We start from the raw sequence: 18222 nt of genomic DNA on the forward strand, positions 1-18222 counted from the left end.
CCCTGATGCAGCAGGACCCAGGGGCCCCTCTGCTCTCTCTTTCACCCCCTGCCTTGAAAGAGCAGAAGAGTCGAGTCTCACCCTGAGGAAGACAAGCCTGCCCTCTTCTTGCAGGAGAACATCTGAAATAATTTTTCGGGGAATACTTTTTGGGGGAATTTATGGGCTTAATGGACACCCTGGTATTTCCACATAAGTTATGGATATAAAGCAAACCCAGGGTGAGCTTTAACCCATGACCCCCTCACAGACAGCTGCTGCGTGTGAGCACGCGGTGCTCTGGGGCCCCAGGAGTCACACATCGCAGCAGCAGACAGAAAGGCGCAGTGTCCAGGAATAATGGACGCTGGAAAGGTTACAGCGCGGCCCCTGACAGTTTCACTGAGCTAAGAGAGCAAGGCTACGGCAACATTTAGTAAATCAGTCTGCCAATAGCTTGAATTTATTTCCCTTTCTGGACGAGCTATGATGCTGTGGGCTTGCTGTGAGTAAGGAGATGCGGTTCCCTAAGTCAGGGGTTTAGTGCTCGGACATGCTTCTCTGGGGAGCTAATCAGGCATGCCTTGTGAACGAGGCTGTACATAGAGTTCTGCCAAGCTCCAGTAACAAGAAAACTGAAATGAATAAAGAGCAGCAAAATGACTGACAATCACTGGTGGTGCTGCTGCTCTGTGGATACCTGCGCTAAGCTCACAGCTAGCTGGTTGAACGTCAAACCATTCTGAAGGATGCAGAGCTGCACTGGTCTGCTTGTGATCATTTAGATTGGTCGAATACCACAGCCGTCTTTTCTATCTCTCCTACACCCTCACCTCAGAGGCACCTACACCTCAGAGTCTCTTTAAACCCCCAGCAAAAACCACGGCCTTTTTTTCGATGGAGACCAGAGACAGATGTCTTCTCATGTTTTAGTTCATTAGTGATGTTACGTTTAGGCTGAAAATTGTCTATAGGCAACAATTCAAAGCAATCACAGAAAGATAATGTGGCTTTGAAATCTGAGAGGGGAACAAAAAACATCAACCACATCCACCCTAAAGACAACAAACCTTTCGAAATGGCAAAGGAAAAAAGTAAAAATTCTGAACTGAACATACTGAACATACTGTAACGCAATGATTAATTAAGCAACATACAGTAGACCACTCGTGTGATGGGACATCTAACAGATTTCTTTGAGGAGTGGATTGATGCAAGTTATCCTGCTGGAAGATAAATTACAGTGAGAGACACGACAGAATTGCTTAAATAAAAGATACCACATTGGTTTGAATTCCATAGTAATTGTGTGACAGACACCGGTATGTGTGTGTGTGTGACAGACACCGGGGTGTGTGTGTGTGACAGACACTGGGGTGTATGTTTGTAACAGACACCGGGGTGTGTGTGTGTGTGTGACAGACACTGGGGTGTGTGGGTGTGACAGACACCGGGGTGTTTGGGTTTGACAGACACCGGGGTGTGTGCATGTGACAGACACCGGGGTGTGTGTGTGTGTGTGACAGACACTGGGGTGTGTGGGTGTGACAGACAGCGGGGTGTGTGCATGTGACAGACACTGGGGTGTGTGCGTGTGACAGACACCGGGGTGTGTGCGTGTGACAGACACCGGGGTGTGTGCATGTGACAAACACTGGAGTGTGTGCATGTGACAGACACTGGAGTGTGTGCATGTGACAGACACTGGGGTGTGTGCATGTGACAGTCACTGGGGTGTGTGGGTGTGACAGACACTGGGCTGTGTGTGTGTAACAGACACTGGGCTGTGTGTGTGTAACAGACACTGGGATGTATGTGACAGTCACTGAGGTGTGTGTGACAGACTGGTGTGTGTGTGACAGACACTGGGGCGTGTCTGTGACAGTGTGTGCATACTGACAGGCATTGTGACTCTGCAGCAGAAACATTTGGAACAACAATGAGCTATTTAGTTACAGGTGTTAAAATACTACAGAAAACTTGCTTAAGACACCTTAAGAATGTGCAATGATAAGTCCTGTTGTTTTACATGATAAAATAAGTCTGGAAGCAATTATTTATAAACCAAGCTTCAGCTTGCTTATTGTTTTGTGATAAAGAACTCTTGAGTGTAATCCTCCATGTAAAAAACAGAGAGTCTCCAAAACAGAGCTTTGAAGAAGCCATAACCAAAAGCAGGATCTTTGTACTGTAACTCTTGCAGACATGGCTCTTCCGATGTCTGGAGCTGAGCACACCCAAGGCGTGGGAGTGGACAGCTCCGATCTGCACGGCAGGAAGAACACATATCTAGAATGAATAGTCAGTGCAGGGGGTCTTTTGATTTGTATTTATTTTATAGACCCTGTAATGCAGTGTCCTATAACTTTAAAAAAGCACAAGGCAGTGACAGACGCAGTCTATGACTCTTCTTGCTCCTGTTAAAGCTGAGCTTGCAGCACGTTTGTACTGTAAGTGTCATATAGTACCTTTTCTACATAAGGCAGCACCCTGCAGCGTAACCTGTACTCCACCCTTCTGCACTGTCACACACAGCACGCCACATGTTCCTGTCCACGCATTTGGCTATACACCCTTTCAACAATATATGTGGGCTATACATCCTATCTGTGCAAACATTCCTGTCAATACATCTAGGCTATACATCCTATCAGTAAATCAGTGCAAATATTCCTGTCATTAAACTTGTCCAAACCCACCAATCACTAAATCTGTACGAACACCCCTGTCATCAAGCCCGAGCATGATTCCTGTCATGAGCTCTGTGCACATACAGTACTCTTGCATCCTCCACCCCTCCCCCTCAGAAAAGACAAATTCAGCTTGAGTCACATCTCTTACCACTCTGATGGCAGCGGGGACCCAGGCTACAGTTCAGAGAGCAGGAGCTCTAATTAGCCCATGAGCACACCGCACTTAAAAGTGCAGCCTGTGTCTTGCATTATTTAGCCCACTGTCTGGAGAGCAGCAGAGCGGAGTGCATGTTGTTAACAATGGAGCTGCTGGACAGTTCCACTCTCCCTGCACCCGCAGGAGTCTTTGCTGTGACGAGATGGGGGATTTTACGAAAGCAATCACTACAACGCTGACAGAGAATGCGTTCTGTGGAAAAGAAGTGTCTTTTTTCCCTACAATGCACTGCTTTTGATGGAGCAGTGGTTAATCGAAGTGGCACGATGAGGGTGGAAAGGCCTGGAGGAGAACAAAACTGTTTCCTAAACACCATCTGAGCACACAGTTTGCCCACACCCAGAAACACAGGGAGGGAAGAGGCCACTGTGTCCGATGACCCTGATCCAAACCGATATGCCAGAAGCGAGAACACGCACTGCTGCTCGAGAGCCGTTAAGCAGAACGTCGGGTTTTCAATCACCCGCCAGAACTCGACTGATTTGCCTTGTTTCCAGCCACAGGAACAGCATCTGATTTTAACCTGCCACTGCCTGTCAGCAGCCAACATGGGGGCATGAATGAGGTCTGCATCACGTCAGTTCTCCCTGTATTGTCTTGAATATTCACACGCAATATTAATGGAGTAAAAACCTTTCATAAATGGGTTGGTTACCAAACTGCATGGGAACACAAAGCTTTTAAAACCAGCTGATTTGTAATTTGCCCAGCTGAGCCCTGAATGTGATTATAGGGTGCCCAGAAGGATGAATACAGCCTCCTAATGCACCTCAAAACAGGGAAAACACAGAGTGCACAGAGAGCTGCATTAACAAACTTATTAGGTAAGGAAACACACTCGGCGCAGCAGCAAGTCAGGTGCTGAAATGCAGTGTTTCGTTTGGCTGAAACCCCATGAAAGCTCTCCACAATCCTCTCTGCAATTACAGCCCGATGCTGATCATTAGCTCGGTGTATTAGTTGATGACGTATCTGCACTGCCTTTGGCTATTAAAATCAAATGTACAGTATGTGCCTGCCTTGAACTATTTTTAGATTTCGACATTTTAAGTTACATGAAAACTTCGGTTCGGAAAGTTTGGTGAAGTAACACCAGTTAGAAAACTGAGCCGCGGTTTGTTCGAGGTTTGCAGAGCATGCAAAATGTTACAGTATCACAGCAGGTAGTGAGTTTCTTTGAATAAAGGAACGAACGATGCAAGACAGGCTAGTGGTGCAGCCTGCATAGGTGCCTGATTGTAAGGAGCAGAGATGCTGACAGATGGGAGTGTGAGGAAAAGTACAACAGGGTGGAACAACCCAAACCCTCACTCACAGAGGATCACAGCCATTCCCACACACACGATTCCACTGCCAGGGGCTCAGCATGGCTTCAGACTCTCAGAGAGTCTGTACAAAGATACATCATGGTGCGCTGCAGATGAACTGTCTGCATGCAACAGTGTCTAGAGTAGGAGTTTTTCTCTCTTCCCGTGGAATAAGACTGCCTCTTTCTTCCACTGCCCTGGATTCTCCGCAGTGCTCTGCCCAAGCGCAGCACGCCACTTCCCTGCAACATTCCCACTGCCACAGGTGAAAACAGGAGAATTCGAGAGCAGCACTGTCCAGTGATGGGAGCCCCCCCACACACAGCATCCTCCCAACCTGCGAAGGAAACCCCGACTCCTGCAGGCAAGGCCAATCCAGACAGCACTTCAGGTCTCTTACTTGGCCATTAATCTGCTCTGGTTTGGTTTAACAAGGTTTGAAATTGGGCTTTTATGTTGAACTTGTCAAACTCTGGTGCGGCTACATTGCACCTTCTACCCAGCAAATACTGAGGTGATCTGCTGGGCAGAGGAAGAGAGCACATTTCCCTCCCCAGACCGAGAGACTGACCGCTTACAAGAAGTGGCTGGTATCTCTGCGGTGACAGAACAGTGCTTTGCTCTCTAGTCCTCTTTAATCAAGTAGACACAGAAACGGATACAGTTTGCCTCATTCCGGACGCCCACTGCATGCCACTGGTCCAGATATCATGGAGGAAGTGCCTTGCTCCTGCCCTTTGCCCGCCTGCACAATGTCTTTCAGGTAACGAGCACACGATACGCTATGTGCTTGCTTACACAAAAGCCCAGGTTGTGGCTCAAACTGCTGCACAGTCAGAGTTTCAATTTCCCTCTTTGTTTGATGTTTGCCAAGAGAGGAGCTGTTATCTCCACAATGATGCATCTTGCAACACATAATGTGCTGCTAACCTGACTGAGTCATTCTGTATCAAGACCAGCAGCACCTCAGCAATCTAAGCCACTTCACCTCCTCAGATGGAACAGATAAATATTCAGCATTTGTGGAGAATCAGGGGCAATTGGGTTTCAGAATCCCTTATGAATTTTAAAAGTGAATGTAAAACTTGCAGAGAACAGAGCCACACAGAAAAGTCAATGCGTCAGCACCGATAAAGAAATGAAGGTGTTATCAAATATTCTCTTCGCTTTTAGCCACAGTTAAAGTGTAAACTGTAGAACAACATATTTCAATAAATCGTCTTGTAATATTTATGTCCTTATATCACATTTATGAATCTTTTAATACCTGTTTTCCATATGCACTACAATAAACATAGGCATTAAGCGAACGAGATTGTATGACGGAAATAGTATTGTCTTACAAAATATTCTTAGCCTGTGATTCATTTCATTAATCGTTGTTTTTGTTACACCAAAAAAGCACTTTTTCTCTGGCTTTGTGATTGTGGCTCAATCTCCCACCCCCATTTCCCTGGTGACTCATGCAAAAAATAGCTCTTGTAACAAATAAAGACACCCGGAGCCAAACCTCTCCTAGCCAGAGGCTTCTCTCTGATGTCTGATGATAGGGGAACATCAGATATTGGTCAGGACACAGAGTCAAAAGTCTCCCAGAGCTCATTTCCAGCAGGAGGTGTGAAGTGCTGTACAAGCCCTCTTATCAGCGACTGCTGCGTGCACAGAGCACAGGCCGGCTCTGAGGAGAGCTAATCCGCTCACTCATCAAGGGCACGCCAGCCACCGAGCACAATCCCTGTCCGAGAATTAACCGGCTTGCGTGACGCGGGATCAGCAGCGTGATTACTGGAATTATTCAGGGCTTTTTTTAGACACAAGTTTTATTTTGGCATAGACTCTGGTAAGTTTTAAATATCTTTGATTTATAATTAAAATAATTAAGACATTTAAGCAGATTAAGAAAATATATGTATACAAATCAAGGGAAAGTTAACAATGTAATATTGTTTTGTTCATTATTCAAACACAGAGCTCTCCTATTGTACCCTGACACCAAAAAGACAATCATTATAACAGTAACATCAATAATAGCACCAAACTGAGAGCTGCAGGAGCTACAGCGTCATGATGAATTAATCAAGAGCATTTCCATTAATGAGTGCAAACCTGATTATTGAGTGACAGTATTGATTTTTACATGCTGGGGATGAAATCTTTTCTGGTTGTTCTGGGGACACACTGAACCCCCCTCATCCCTAGATTAAAGAATCATGGATATTAAGAAGGTGGTATGAATAAGTAGCAATTTAGAAAATCACTGAGATCATATGCATATTTATTCAACTCCTTAGTTTACCAACATTTGCTTACATAGTTAAGGAAAATATAGATGGCTGTAAAAATAAGATACTGAGATTATAGACAGACTTACACAGGTGAGCAGACAGACTAGAATATGCGCATCGCAAGAAAGATTAACATATACAGAAATTTAGGGTCAGTGGATTTCCCAGTGCAGGGTGTCAGTTAATATACTGTATGTCAGGTCATTGCTCACGCTCAAACACACTGTCGGTGCATGATTTGATCTCTTCTGAGGTGCAGAAAACACAGAGGTTGGGCCCTGTTGAAAGTAATAGTGTTTTTCTTCCTCCAGTGCTCCTGCACTAATCACTGGACAGCTCAGCCACTGGAAATCAAACATAAAATTCTGATGCTATGGCTCCAGAGGCACCATACTCATGTTGTGCCTTCTAGCAGCTCAAGTGAAGACTTTTCTTACCCAAGTCTTTTGGATAAACATGACCCTGCAGCCCACTGTGTCTGGAGCATCATGTCAGCAATTGGCTGGGAAGATGACGGTTCACACTGACAAGAGCCATTGGCCATTGCAGCTTACCAGTAAAAACCCCTGGGTGTAGGTATGCGAGAGGAAACCTCTGGGGAGGCCATGACTAAATGGAAGGCTTTTTCTACAAAAGAACTTAAGGCATGTTGTAAACAAGACAGGGCCATTAAGCCCATTTTGCTTGCCAGGTTGCTAGTGATTTTTCTTTTTCTATCATGCCTTTTGCATCATACATGAGGTTTCTGCTCCAGTGCGTATGTGTGCTCCATTTTTTAAAGTACAAGTACAGGCTGACCCCCCACACAAAAATAACTAGCAAAATAAAAATATTTCACGCATCCTTATGGATGCCACATGGAGTTTCGTGCCTTTCAAATTTATGGAACAAGTAAAGGTTTATTCTATGCTGAATAGAGAATGGAATTAAACATGCTTTTCAGTCAGGTTCGGGTCATGCTCTGAACCTTTTCAGCATGGAATAAACCTTTACTTGTTCCTTTTGCAGCCTACGCATGTGACGCAGCTACCTACTTGAACTTCTTCTTGACCACTGCCCCTGAAATATTTTTTTTCCTGTTAAAGCAGGTGTTTTTTTTATAAAATCATTTATGTTTTGCTAAAGTGAAGATGCTGGCAAAAGCCTGAGGTCAGAGATTCCTCTGATTCCGTCTTTTAAATACACCACCAAAAAGACAATGCTGCCAAAAAGATTTCATGTTTTTTTTTAGGTATGCTTTGTTTCACGCCATCCTTTTTCTTAAGAAAGGTATATTTGGGCTTCCTGGCTGGACCAGAAACAGATTCAGAACATCTGTTACACAGGAAGTGAGGAAGATGAGTGTTTTTTTTTCATTTAACTATAAAACAATTAAGCAGGGCGACTCACGGTGCCTATGGCTGGTAGGCAGGGGTACAGCAAGGCTATGTACAAGCTTAATTCACTACAGCCTCTAAGCCAGTTCGACACAGGAAAATACAACTGGTGTGAGAGGAAACCTCTGAGGATCCTTCACACGTAGAACCTTCCTGCTTGACTGATTTCACCTTGTTTCCAGCAACAGGAACAGCATCTGATTTTAACCTGCCACTGCTTGTCAACAGCCAACATGGGGGCATGAATGAGGACTGCATCACGTTCTCCATGTATTGTCCTGAATATTCAAAGAGAATAAGAAAGGCTGGAAAAGGGGGGATCCCGAGTGGCTCTGCCTGTACAGCACAGGCTGAACTCCATGGTTCAGGCTTTTCTGGGTCAGGTGTGCATTTCGTCACTAGCTGACGATGACTGCGGTCCCCTGGGAGTCCTGATCTCTCGGCACCTGATAACAGGGGAAACTGGAAAAGGCTGGGTGACTTCAGCCTTGCAGTAATGTCAGTGAGAGACACGCTGCCTCTCCCTTTGGCATTCTGGAACCACGAGCAGCCCTGCGGGTGGGCATGTCAGAAGAGCAAGTCAATATGCCTCATTCTCTGCCAGGCAGGTACAGGCGTTGTTGCCACGGAGCCGTATGTCACAGAAACCAATGGCGATTACTGGCACCACAGTGAAAAGGCTACAAAACTGAGGAGGCGATTTGGCCCAAACAAGTAAACAGACTAAGACCACATAAAAAATATCAACTTACTATATATACCACAAGAAAGCTGATAACACCCTGAACAAAAGAAGTGCAAATTAAGGCAGAAATGACGGTCAAGACGCAGACGTAAACAAGCCCTAACAGTACGGGACAGACAGGGACAGAGAGACTGAGAGAGGAAGAGGAGGAGAGAGCGGAGGAGGGGCGATGGTACTAACCGGGGCACGTTACGATATTGCAGGGTTTAGTCTGCACGTCTTGCCCATCGCAGCCCTTCCCTCCGTGCTGCGGAGCGACGCAGATCCGCGACCGGGTTCTCAAGCCTCTGCCGCACGTAGCAGAACACAAACTCCAGGGGGACCACTCCTCCCACAGCCCGTGCACTGCAATACACCACAACAGACACCAGGGGGCGGTCACCAGCACGCATGCACCACAGTGCCCGCCCCACACACACACAGCGGGGGAGGACTGCCTGGGCAGCACGTTTCCTCCGTGCACAACACACACTGGAAACAGTGCGAAAGCACTACATGCGCACAACTACATACTGTATCTATTCATGTCTCGATCGCAAATATGAGTTCAAACTGTTTTTAATCTTAACTTTGTTCAGTATAGATTTTTTTTTTCAATAAAGGCATATTGGAAAGTTAATCTCCCTAATGAGAAGAAATTAAATGTTAACAATTTTTTACCACCTTTCAAAGAAATAATTGCAGGATAAATGAGTGAATGGATGGTTAGCCTTGAAAAGAAAAGATTCAGTGCAAGAGGTTTGCACACAAATCAAGATCAATATGTGAACAAGTACTGGACAATAAACATGAAATATGCACTTAATACATAAACCGGTGTATCATTCACAAAAAATTAATGGATTCTAAAATTACTTCGAGTATTTTCTGTAAAACATGGCAAGGGAAGGATATTTTACAGCTGATTGAAAGGCCACAGCTGGAGTGAGAAACGAGCTACAGTACTTGAAGAAGAGAATCAAAATTATCCTGGCAAGAAAAACTTCACTGAGATTACCCCACACACAACGCAGCTCCACAAAAGGGTCTCTGGGTCACCACAGCAAATGAGATCTTGCTCACAATCTACATGACGGGCTAAATAAAGAATACAGAAACCTGGGAGCTGCAGAAGCTCCATTTAGGAATAGCAGGGTGACAACCCCCCCTCCCGTCAGTTTTCATGCAACTTCATTATTGTCCAATCAGAAATGTGCTGTTTGTGCATCTGTTTCCATTTCACTGACCTGCCCGATCAGGGCATACACCTCCCACGATGCACCACTGCGAGGCTGCTCTGTTCCTCTGCACCCAAGTCTTAGCTTTTACTTCTGGGATGGTTTCTTCACCGTCTCCCTTGTATGTGTGAAACCCTACATGTGCCATAAGCCACCGGCTTTTCTTCTTCTCGCTTGAATAAAAAATTCACTAGTTTAGCTGAACCACTCAGTCTTTTCTATCTCTTTCATGGCCTTTACACAGCAATGTGCTTCCTTTAATTAAACTACATGAAATATAATAATAATAATAATTGGTATAACCTGTTGAAATGTGTGAAGTCTGAATTATTTATGATTCTATTAAATGAAAGTGCTGTGTTAAAGAACACACAGTACAGTATCTGCAGTTCTAAGTCAGATATCATGAGTTATTAATGATGAAGTCAAATGTCAGCTCGTTATCAGTAATGGTGAGCTGTTGAAATTGACATTCACAGGAGCGACTGTGCTCCCGATCTGTGAGAGCAAGGGCGAGCAGTGTCTTTCCTGCAGGGCGGCTCCACACCTTAGCTCAATGTCCAGGTGCATTGCCCAGCTCTCCGAGCGGCCAGTCGCCTTTTACTACCACAGCAGGAAAGAGCAGCTTTGCAAGCCATGGGGCAGACTGTTTCATTATTTAATTAATTTATTTAAGCGTCAGTGTGCAGAGATTCTGCTTCAGTTCTTGGAGATGGGCTCTGTTTATTACAGTACTGCACTCTGTAGGTTTTACCATCATACTGTAAGGAAGACACCAGCAACAGGCAGGCCCTGGCCTTTCCTTTGGAATCAGCATCAAAAGGTAAACCACATGGTGAGCTAACATTCCCAGCCCCACTGAAAGGCATTGCGCTGAGCTGCTTTTAAAAACCCCTGCCCTACGGCAAAACAAAGCCTTGCACGTACACTCATTAGTCCCCTATGATCATACAGTACACACAGGTGAATATGTACTACATATGTACACAGCTTTGTATGTAGAGGTATATATTAATAACACATATACTGTATCTAAAACCCTCTATCTCCCCCCTCCGACTAAAATCCAGCATGGTGCCCCTGATTATATATCAAGTATTTATTTACTTGATTAATGAGTATTCCTTTGCCTGGAAACACCATGTAGAACTGAACACTGCACTGGACTCCTGACTGCATCAGCCTGATGCACTGATTTACAATCCAGGTCCGAAGTGCAAACTCGCCGGATGGAGACTGGTGCTGGGTTGCGTGTCAGCGGTAGCTCTGTGAATTATACATGGTGCTTAATAATAGATGAAGCACTGCAGTACAGTGCACACGACTCATTGCTGATAAGCACACACAAAAGACTGAGAACGAAAGCTGGCCGGTTGGCCTGTCTTGCGCGTTTGGTTGTAAATTTCTGTTTGATCCCAGGGTCTCTTCCAGCCTTTCTTTGAAAGAAGCTAGAGTGCTGGTTCTGACAGCCTGGCTGGGCAACATCAAATAGAGAATATCGTAAGGTACTTGCAACAAGAGCAAGAAAACACATCCGCAGACAAAACAGAAGACTCATCACACTTAAACCGCAAACAGTACTCTTGAATGTCCCACAGCTTCGGCAGGAGATGGACTCCACAAAATGCAATTAACCACAAGCACAGTATTAATAAAGCATCCCTTTTCTCCTCTCACCCATCTTCCCCTCTGTCCTGTATCACCAACATTCTCCATCCAGGTTCCAAGCCTGTTTATCGCTGCATGTTGAATATGAGAACTATGCCTCCTCTCTGATGGCCTTTAAGATCTTTAGATTATTTAAGGTCTATATGTCTTCTGCTCATTTGTTCCAGCCTCAAGAAAGGGCGCAATTAACAACTCCCTCAGTAACACTTCAGCATGTTCAGGGTCTATAAGACAGGAGGCATCAGTGTCATTATCTTCATAAACTCTGCATTGCATGACAGCACTCAATGCACAGAGAGTGTGCATGCCCCTCAGTGGCAAGTGACAAGTACAACCATCAATGTTGTCAGGAGAGTCAGCTTATTAAGTCCCCCCTTCTCTGTGCCCCACTGTTGTCTCTTGTTAGGGTATGAATGGACATTGCACAACACTGCCAGCTGACTGGACTGGAGATTGTGCCTCCTGTATGTGCCAGAGTAATCCAATGACCAGCTGTGATAAAGTGCTTAACTCAAAGTGCTGCTATTTGCCCTCTCATTGCTGTAGGTGCTTTCACACAGCTCCCCCTTATGGCCGAGCGATGTAACATCAGCTTTGTGCTCTTGGACCTCACTGCTACAGGTGTGGCTGTACAAATATTGCAGCGCCAGCAGTACAGTATTTCACACAACTGGAGGGGGCGGGGGGGGGGTGGGGGTACTGAATGAGACCGAATGGGACTGGGTGTGTGGAATGTGGAGGAGAGAGAAGGTTACACTACACAGATGTGGGGAAAATAGAAACCAGTACTTATCCATAGAAAACACTATAAGTGGGTTACTAGTTTACTTTCATGCCTGTGAAAAACAAAACAAGAGCTGGGATTATTATCTAAACATCACTCGGAAAGCCGAGTGGACACCCAAGAAAGCTTTTTTCATACACTGCCGTCATTTTCAGAATCGCAACAGTCTTTCCATCATATTATACGTGAGAATTCATATACTGCTTTGATTTTATTTTAAAGGAATTTAATACTATTTCAGCCTATTGTGGTGTTCAATCCGTTCTGCAAAATATAATTCACAAGCAACAAGGCTCCTTGGTGGGGTTTATTTATCGGAAGAGGAATGACATTGCAACACTGATACAAATCAGAAATAACAGCTACCAAAGCATCATCCATTGCAAAGAACTGAATGACTTACTGCTAGAGTCACACACTAATGTCCCTTGTCCCTTTACAACCTCCACGTGTGTAAAGATTACAGCTTTCAGAAACGCATAGTTGAGCTTTATCAGATGGTGCAGCACATGACTGCCAGTCTATGTTGGGTGAACTTATAAAGCTTTAACTTGTATGATTAAATTTGGGAATAGGATACTGATATAAGCTTTTACAAAAAAGGGGATTTTAAGTCATTTAGGAAAGGAAACTGATGAGGCATTACGAGAGATATATTAAAGAAAACAAAACAAAAACTCGATGTTCCTTCTTAATCTGGAGCTGTAGCTAATCAATTCTGAGTAATCAGCCAGCTACTTACAAAATAAACTTTGCATAATTGCTCTCTCTAATCAATCCCGGGAAACGCAGTTTGGGCGCAGAGCCTGCGCTGGAACTGGAATGGGAGAGAGTGGCCCTGCCTGCCTGGCACAGTGAGCTCTGTCACACAGCGTGGAGGATGGTGTGCAACTGTTCAGGATTATGTGCAAATTCATTCATTCATATTCTGATCCAGTTAAAACTGTTAACACAAGAATGCACTCACATTTATGGTCAATAATAAACTCTGAGCAGGGCAGTGGTGTACGTGCTTGTATACTGCTAACACTCCACACTTCCACTAACCTAAAGGGGTCTTGTTGTGGACTCTCACTCCTTCTGGAAATGATACATTTTCTTGCAGGTTTAAAATAGTGAGAGCTTGTAAAATGCATGTGCTATTTCTGAAATCCCCGTGCTGGCAGTAACAGACCCTGCCTGTATCTTTGTATTAATTAAGCACAGCAGAGAGCAACTCCTATACAGTACTTTCACTCAAGCTTGTGGGGCTTCACTTTCCTGTTTGTGTCACCCAATGTACAAGAAATGCACAAGAAAACAAAGTTCAATTCCAAAATACGTGTAATTGCTACAAAATGGTAAATGTGTAGAGAGCACAATGATCGTTTTATGCACTTCACAGAAAACCTCCTCACACCAATATCATATAAATCTCCTCTAGGTACAAACACAAAAATATGAGGTCCACACTTAGCACAGTGCCTGACTATAAATCAACCACTGCGCAAACTACTGCTGCTGACATCCGTCATACTGAACATCTTCAACAAAATCCAACTGTAACACCAAGGACTGTATAAAGGAAGGAAGTGTCCATTCAGCATTGCTTGGCCTGCAGATACAGAACCTGCCTGACACGCACTAGAAGAAGTGGGATGCCCACAGCAACAGGACCAGGATAGGGTGTCAATGGAGCAGCTGAATAACAGAAACAAACTCACCAGTGAAACGGGAACTCAAAGACTTCCAGGTTACTCTTGTGAGTGGGTTACCTATTGGTGGCAGCAACTCTTGACATTAGTGTATTCTACCCCAGTGTGTACAGGGCAGCAGCATAGGCTACCTCCATGCCCTCTGGTCAACACTATGAACTGCAGACTAGGAAGAGGGTCCACTGGAGCACTTCATGAGACAGCGGCATGTTCGGCCTCACAAAGAACAGACAGCACCTGTGTGGTGACACGACAGCCACAGCACAGGTGCGTACAGGCCTTCACCTCTGGTCTGGTGAATCAGTAGCAATTCGACAGTGACAATGATACAGGACTTCCCGTGTTCTGGGATTGTAGTTGTGGTTACACAAAGAGACTATGTTGCATCATATTTTTTCTTCAATAACAGTGTAGTGGCGTTGTAAAGTGTCAGTTAAATCTATGGGATACAAAGTTGAACAGGATCAGCGAGAGTGCTAGTTTAACGGGCGGTTACTTCGGCAGTAGAAGAAGCATCAGAAGTGTTTAGCCTACCTGGGCAGGTGTCAGTAGGAATGTTGGAGCCACTTGGACAGATCATTAGAGGGTTCTGTTGTTATCTGGGCAGGTGTCAGTAGGAGAGTTGTGGTTACCTGGGCAGGTGTCAGTAGGAGTGCAGGAGTTATCTGGGCAGGTGTCAGTAGGAGTGGAGAGCTTATCTGGGCAGGTGTCAGTAGGAGTGCAGGGGTTACCTAGGCAGGTGTCAGTAGGAGAGTTGTGGTTACCTGGGCAGGTGTCAGTAGGAGTGCAGGCTTTTCCTGGGCAGGTGTCAGTAGGAGTGCAGGCATTACCTGGGCAGGTGTCAGTAGGAGTGCAGGCATTACCTGGGCAGGTGTCAGTAGGAGTGCAGGAGTTACCTGGGCAGGTGGCTGTAGGAGTGCAGGAGTTACCTGGGCAGGTGTCAGTAGGAGAGTTGTGGTTACCTGGGCAGGTGTTAGTAGGAGTGCAGGAGTTATCTGGGCAGGTGTCAGTAGGAGTGCAGGAGTTATCTGGGCAGGTGTCAGTAGGAGTGGAGAGCTTACCTGGGCAGGTGTCAGTAGGAGTGCAGGGGTTACCTAGGCAGGTGTCAGTAGGAGAGTTGTGGTTACCTGGGCAGGTGTCAGTAGGAGTGCAGGCTTTACCTGGGCAGGTGTCAGTAGGAGTGCAGGAGTTACCTAGGCAGGTGTCAGTAGGAGTGCAGGAGTTACCTAGGCAGGTGTCAGTAGGAGAGTTGTGGTTACCTGGGCAGGTGTCAGTAGGAGAGTTGTGGTTACCTAGGCAGGTGTCAGTAGGAGAGTTGTGGTTACCTGGGCAGGTGTCAGTAGGAGAGTTGTGGTTACCTGGGCAGGTGTCAGTAGGAGTGCAGGCTTTACCTGGGCAGGTGTCAGTAGGAGTGCAGGCATTACCTGGGCAGGTGGCTGTAGAAGTGCAGGAGTTATCTGGGCAGGTGTCAATAGGAGTGCAGGGGTTACCTAGGCAGGTGTCAGTAGGAGAGTTGTGGCTATCTGGGCAGGAGTCAGTAGGTTTGCTAGGGCTGGTGGCAGTGGGAGTGCTGTGGTTACCTGGGCAGGTGGCAGTGGGAGTGTTGTGGTTACCTGGGCAGGTGGCAGTGTTGTTGCAGAGCCGGGTCTCCCTCAATGGGCCGCTGCAGAGGGTGCCGTATGGAGAGGAGACACAGGAGCGCGTCCTCACCTGCATGCCCTGACCACAAGTCAAAGAGCACACACTCCACTGGGACCACTCTTCTGCCGCGGGGTCTCCTGACACACAGACACACCGTATGGTCAGAGAGACAGGTGCACAGATCACACAGTTCAGTCACAGCCAGAAGAACAGGACACGCAGCAGACGCACGATACAGTTAGAGACAGGAGCACAGGACACACAGCCGCCATGATAGGGAAGCAGACAGACAGATATATGATGCCAAAAATAAAGAGAAACCCACACAGCCACAGAGGAAAAAGAAACAGAGACAGAAACAAAGCAACATAAGAAAGAAAGAGAAAGATCAGTCAAGCCTGACGGGCATATTTATTTCATTGATCTCGCCACCGTGAAGATCTTAATGCTAAGAGAATTGGACAGATGAGCTACCGTAGCAGAACTGCATTTCATGCTGTTTTGAGATTCTGGTTTTTACCCCGAGCCTCCTGCAGCATTTTGCAGATTTTTCCGCAGGGACTGGTTTCGTATTGTATGACCAAGGGCTTGTAAGATATGGAGAAGACAGGCGACCATCACCCCATCAGCCCTTTCTCGCAAAATATGGGGAAGCTAAAAAGCTGGCCACCACATTTCCAGAGGTGCTGTGCATAAACATGATATTACATTTAGATCTGTAATATTCACAAACACTCTGCGGTATCATCTAAGCCGGAGGATTAATTTAATAAATCTTTCAGCTATGGATTTTTTTTTAGCTAACAATCCATTCAGGAAATTCTAAGTTAAGATAATCAGACAGATCAAAGTATCAAAGGGCACATTCTGCTGACAAGTGTCCTTGATTGGGGCTTTATTTACAGAGCAGTGGGTTCTGAAGGCAGAATTGTCCTCTAAACAAGAGCACACACTGGAGCTCCAGTGAAATGAGCTTTTCAGACGGCCAGCCACCCATTGAAGCACCCTGGGAGCAGGCTGTCTTTACAAGGATAACAGTGTTTGCCTGACTTCTGTCTTGAAGGGATGGATCCCCACCAGGGATAGGACAGGATGTAATAAGATTATACAATTGTAAAAAATCACCTGTTAAACATTTACATTTACCTTTGAATATCTAAAACATTGCTGGACTTGCGGATTTGTCAAAACACTTCTCCAATCAGAAAGGTTTTGGTTGCATTGCTGTGTTAGAGAGGGACATCAGACAGGCCAAGACTGCAGCACTCAGATGTGTCATTTATGACTGAGAGAGTAACATACTGTATGAGGCAAATCATTTCTAAAATCAGGCATACAGTGACAGAGCCATGCCTATACAGTATAAGTAAATGTACTTCAATATATCAGAGCACATAGAGCATTTTCTTCCTTTAAACAACCAATGCCTTGGTGTTAGAGATGGATCATGTCTCAGACATCTGATGGACTTTGGTAGCCATCTGTGCAGCAGGTGATGTGTAGTTGGACCCTGTGCTGACTGTGGAAGTGTGAGGATTTGAAAGACGTGCAAAGAATTAGAATTGTGTTGCGCTTGGAAGTCAATGGCTCATCGCCATTCAGATGTGAAATCAAAATGCAGATGTGGTCGGCATCTGGTTGTGACAACCAAAAGGAGTCTACAACAATGGAAAATCCTTTTTTGCAACATTGTACAGCTTCCTGCAGGGACAGAGGGATTTTCAACAATGAAGCGAACAGCAAACAGGTTGAAACTTCCATCATCCCAAGAGCTCACGGTTCTGCTTGGAACGTTTCCTCGGAGGGGGGCTATAAGCTAATTCCATCAGTGTAGCTGGAGGAGTGGGTGGGTAAAATTCCTTTACCTCTTTCGTCTTCCCCAGCATCCCAACACCCTGTTTCTGTCCCCATTCACGCTTTTCACCCAGGTCCTGTGACATCACAGATGTCATCTTACAACCAGGATGTGAAGAAATCTAACAACTCTAACACGTTGCAATTACTTGACGTTACAAATGAATACAGACTTTGCTCAGCCGGCACTGCTGGTGGGTTAGTTTTGTCTGCACAGATATGTGTGCAAAATACATTTCACAATTCCTGCACCCCTCAGATTCCAACTAAAGAGGAAGGACACATTCAAGAAACACACAGCTGTATAAGAGGGGGAGGGGGGGTAGAGGAGGAAGGAAAGAAATAGAAAGACAGGGAGGCAGAAAAGAAGAAAGAAGTGCTCGGCACAGAAGCCCATGTGCTGAATTTAAATGCCAATTAAAGGATTCAAAAGCTTTATTGTTACTCCTGATGGTGTTTCTACTGCTGAATGCATTCTTTGTGAGGGTGCCTGTCAGACGCAGCCTGCGTGGGCCAGGTGTGAGGGGCTTCACAGGCTCACTCGGCTCAGAGGTGTCTCCTGTGCTCTGACTGACTGGTCCCTGACGAGAAGCCGAGGTTCAGCTCCACTGCCAGACCACTGCTTGGCTGTCCTCATTAGCTGCACAGCCTCTGCACTGCTACTGAACTCGTGGGATTGCTCCACACATTGGTACGGACTGTAGATGCAGTATATAAACAGTTGTGAAATAGTTGAAAGTGAATGTTTACATCTGTGCACGT

At 45.6% G+C, this 18222-nt stretch overlaps 1 protein-coding gene across 16 annotated transcripts in view; it reads right to left on the bottom strand.

The window, feature by feature from the left end:
* adgrb2 (adhesion G protein-coupled receptor B2) overlaps positions 1 to 18222 on the bottom strand; it is a 164212-nt gene that overhangs the window by 80120 nt on the left and 65870 nt on the right. For 6 of the 16 annotated variants that reach the window (XM_069195381.1, XM_069195390.1, XM_069195389.1 and 3 more), the window contains exons 4-5: positions 15579 to 15743; positions 8783 to 8947 (exon numbers count right to left, since the gene is read on the bottom strand). The exons of 1 other annotated variant lie outside the window; for it this stretch is intronic. In XM_069195381.1, coding sequence (XP_069051482.1) covers positions 8783 to 8947; positions 15579 to 15743 — 330 coding nt within the window. Of the gene's footprint in view, positions 1 to 8782; positions 8948 to 15545; positions 15744 to 18222 lie in introns of all 16 variants that reach the window. 9 more of the 16 variants (XR_011190951.1, XM_069195382.1, XM_069195378.1 and 6 more) reach the window with 4 other exon arrangements.

Source organism: Lepisosteus oculatus, chromosome 11 (genome assembly GCF_040954835.1).
Source record: "Lepisosteus oculatus isolate fLepOcu1 chromosome 11, fLepOcu1.hap2, whole genome shotgun sequence".
In the NCBI taxonomy this organism is placed as follows: Eukaryota; Metazoa; Chordata; class Actinopteri; order Semionotiformes; family Lepisosteidae; genus Lepisosteus; species Lepisosteus oculatus.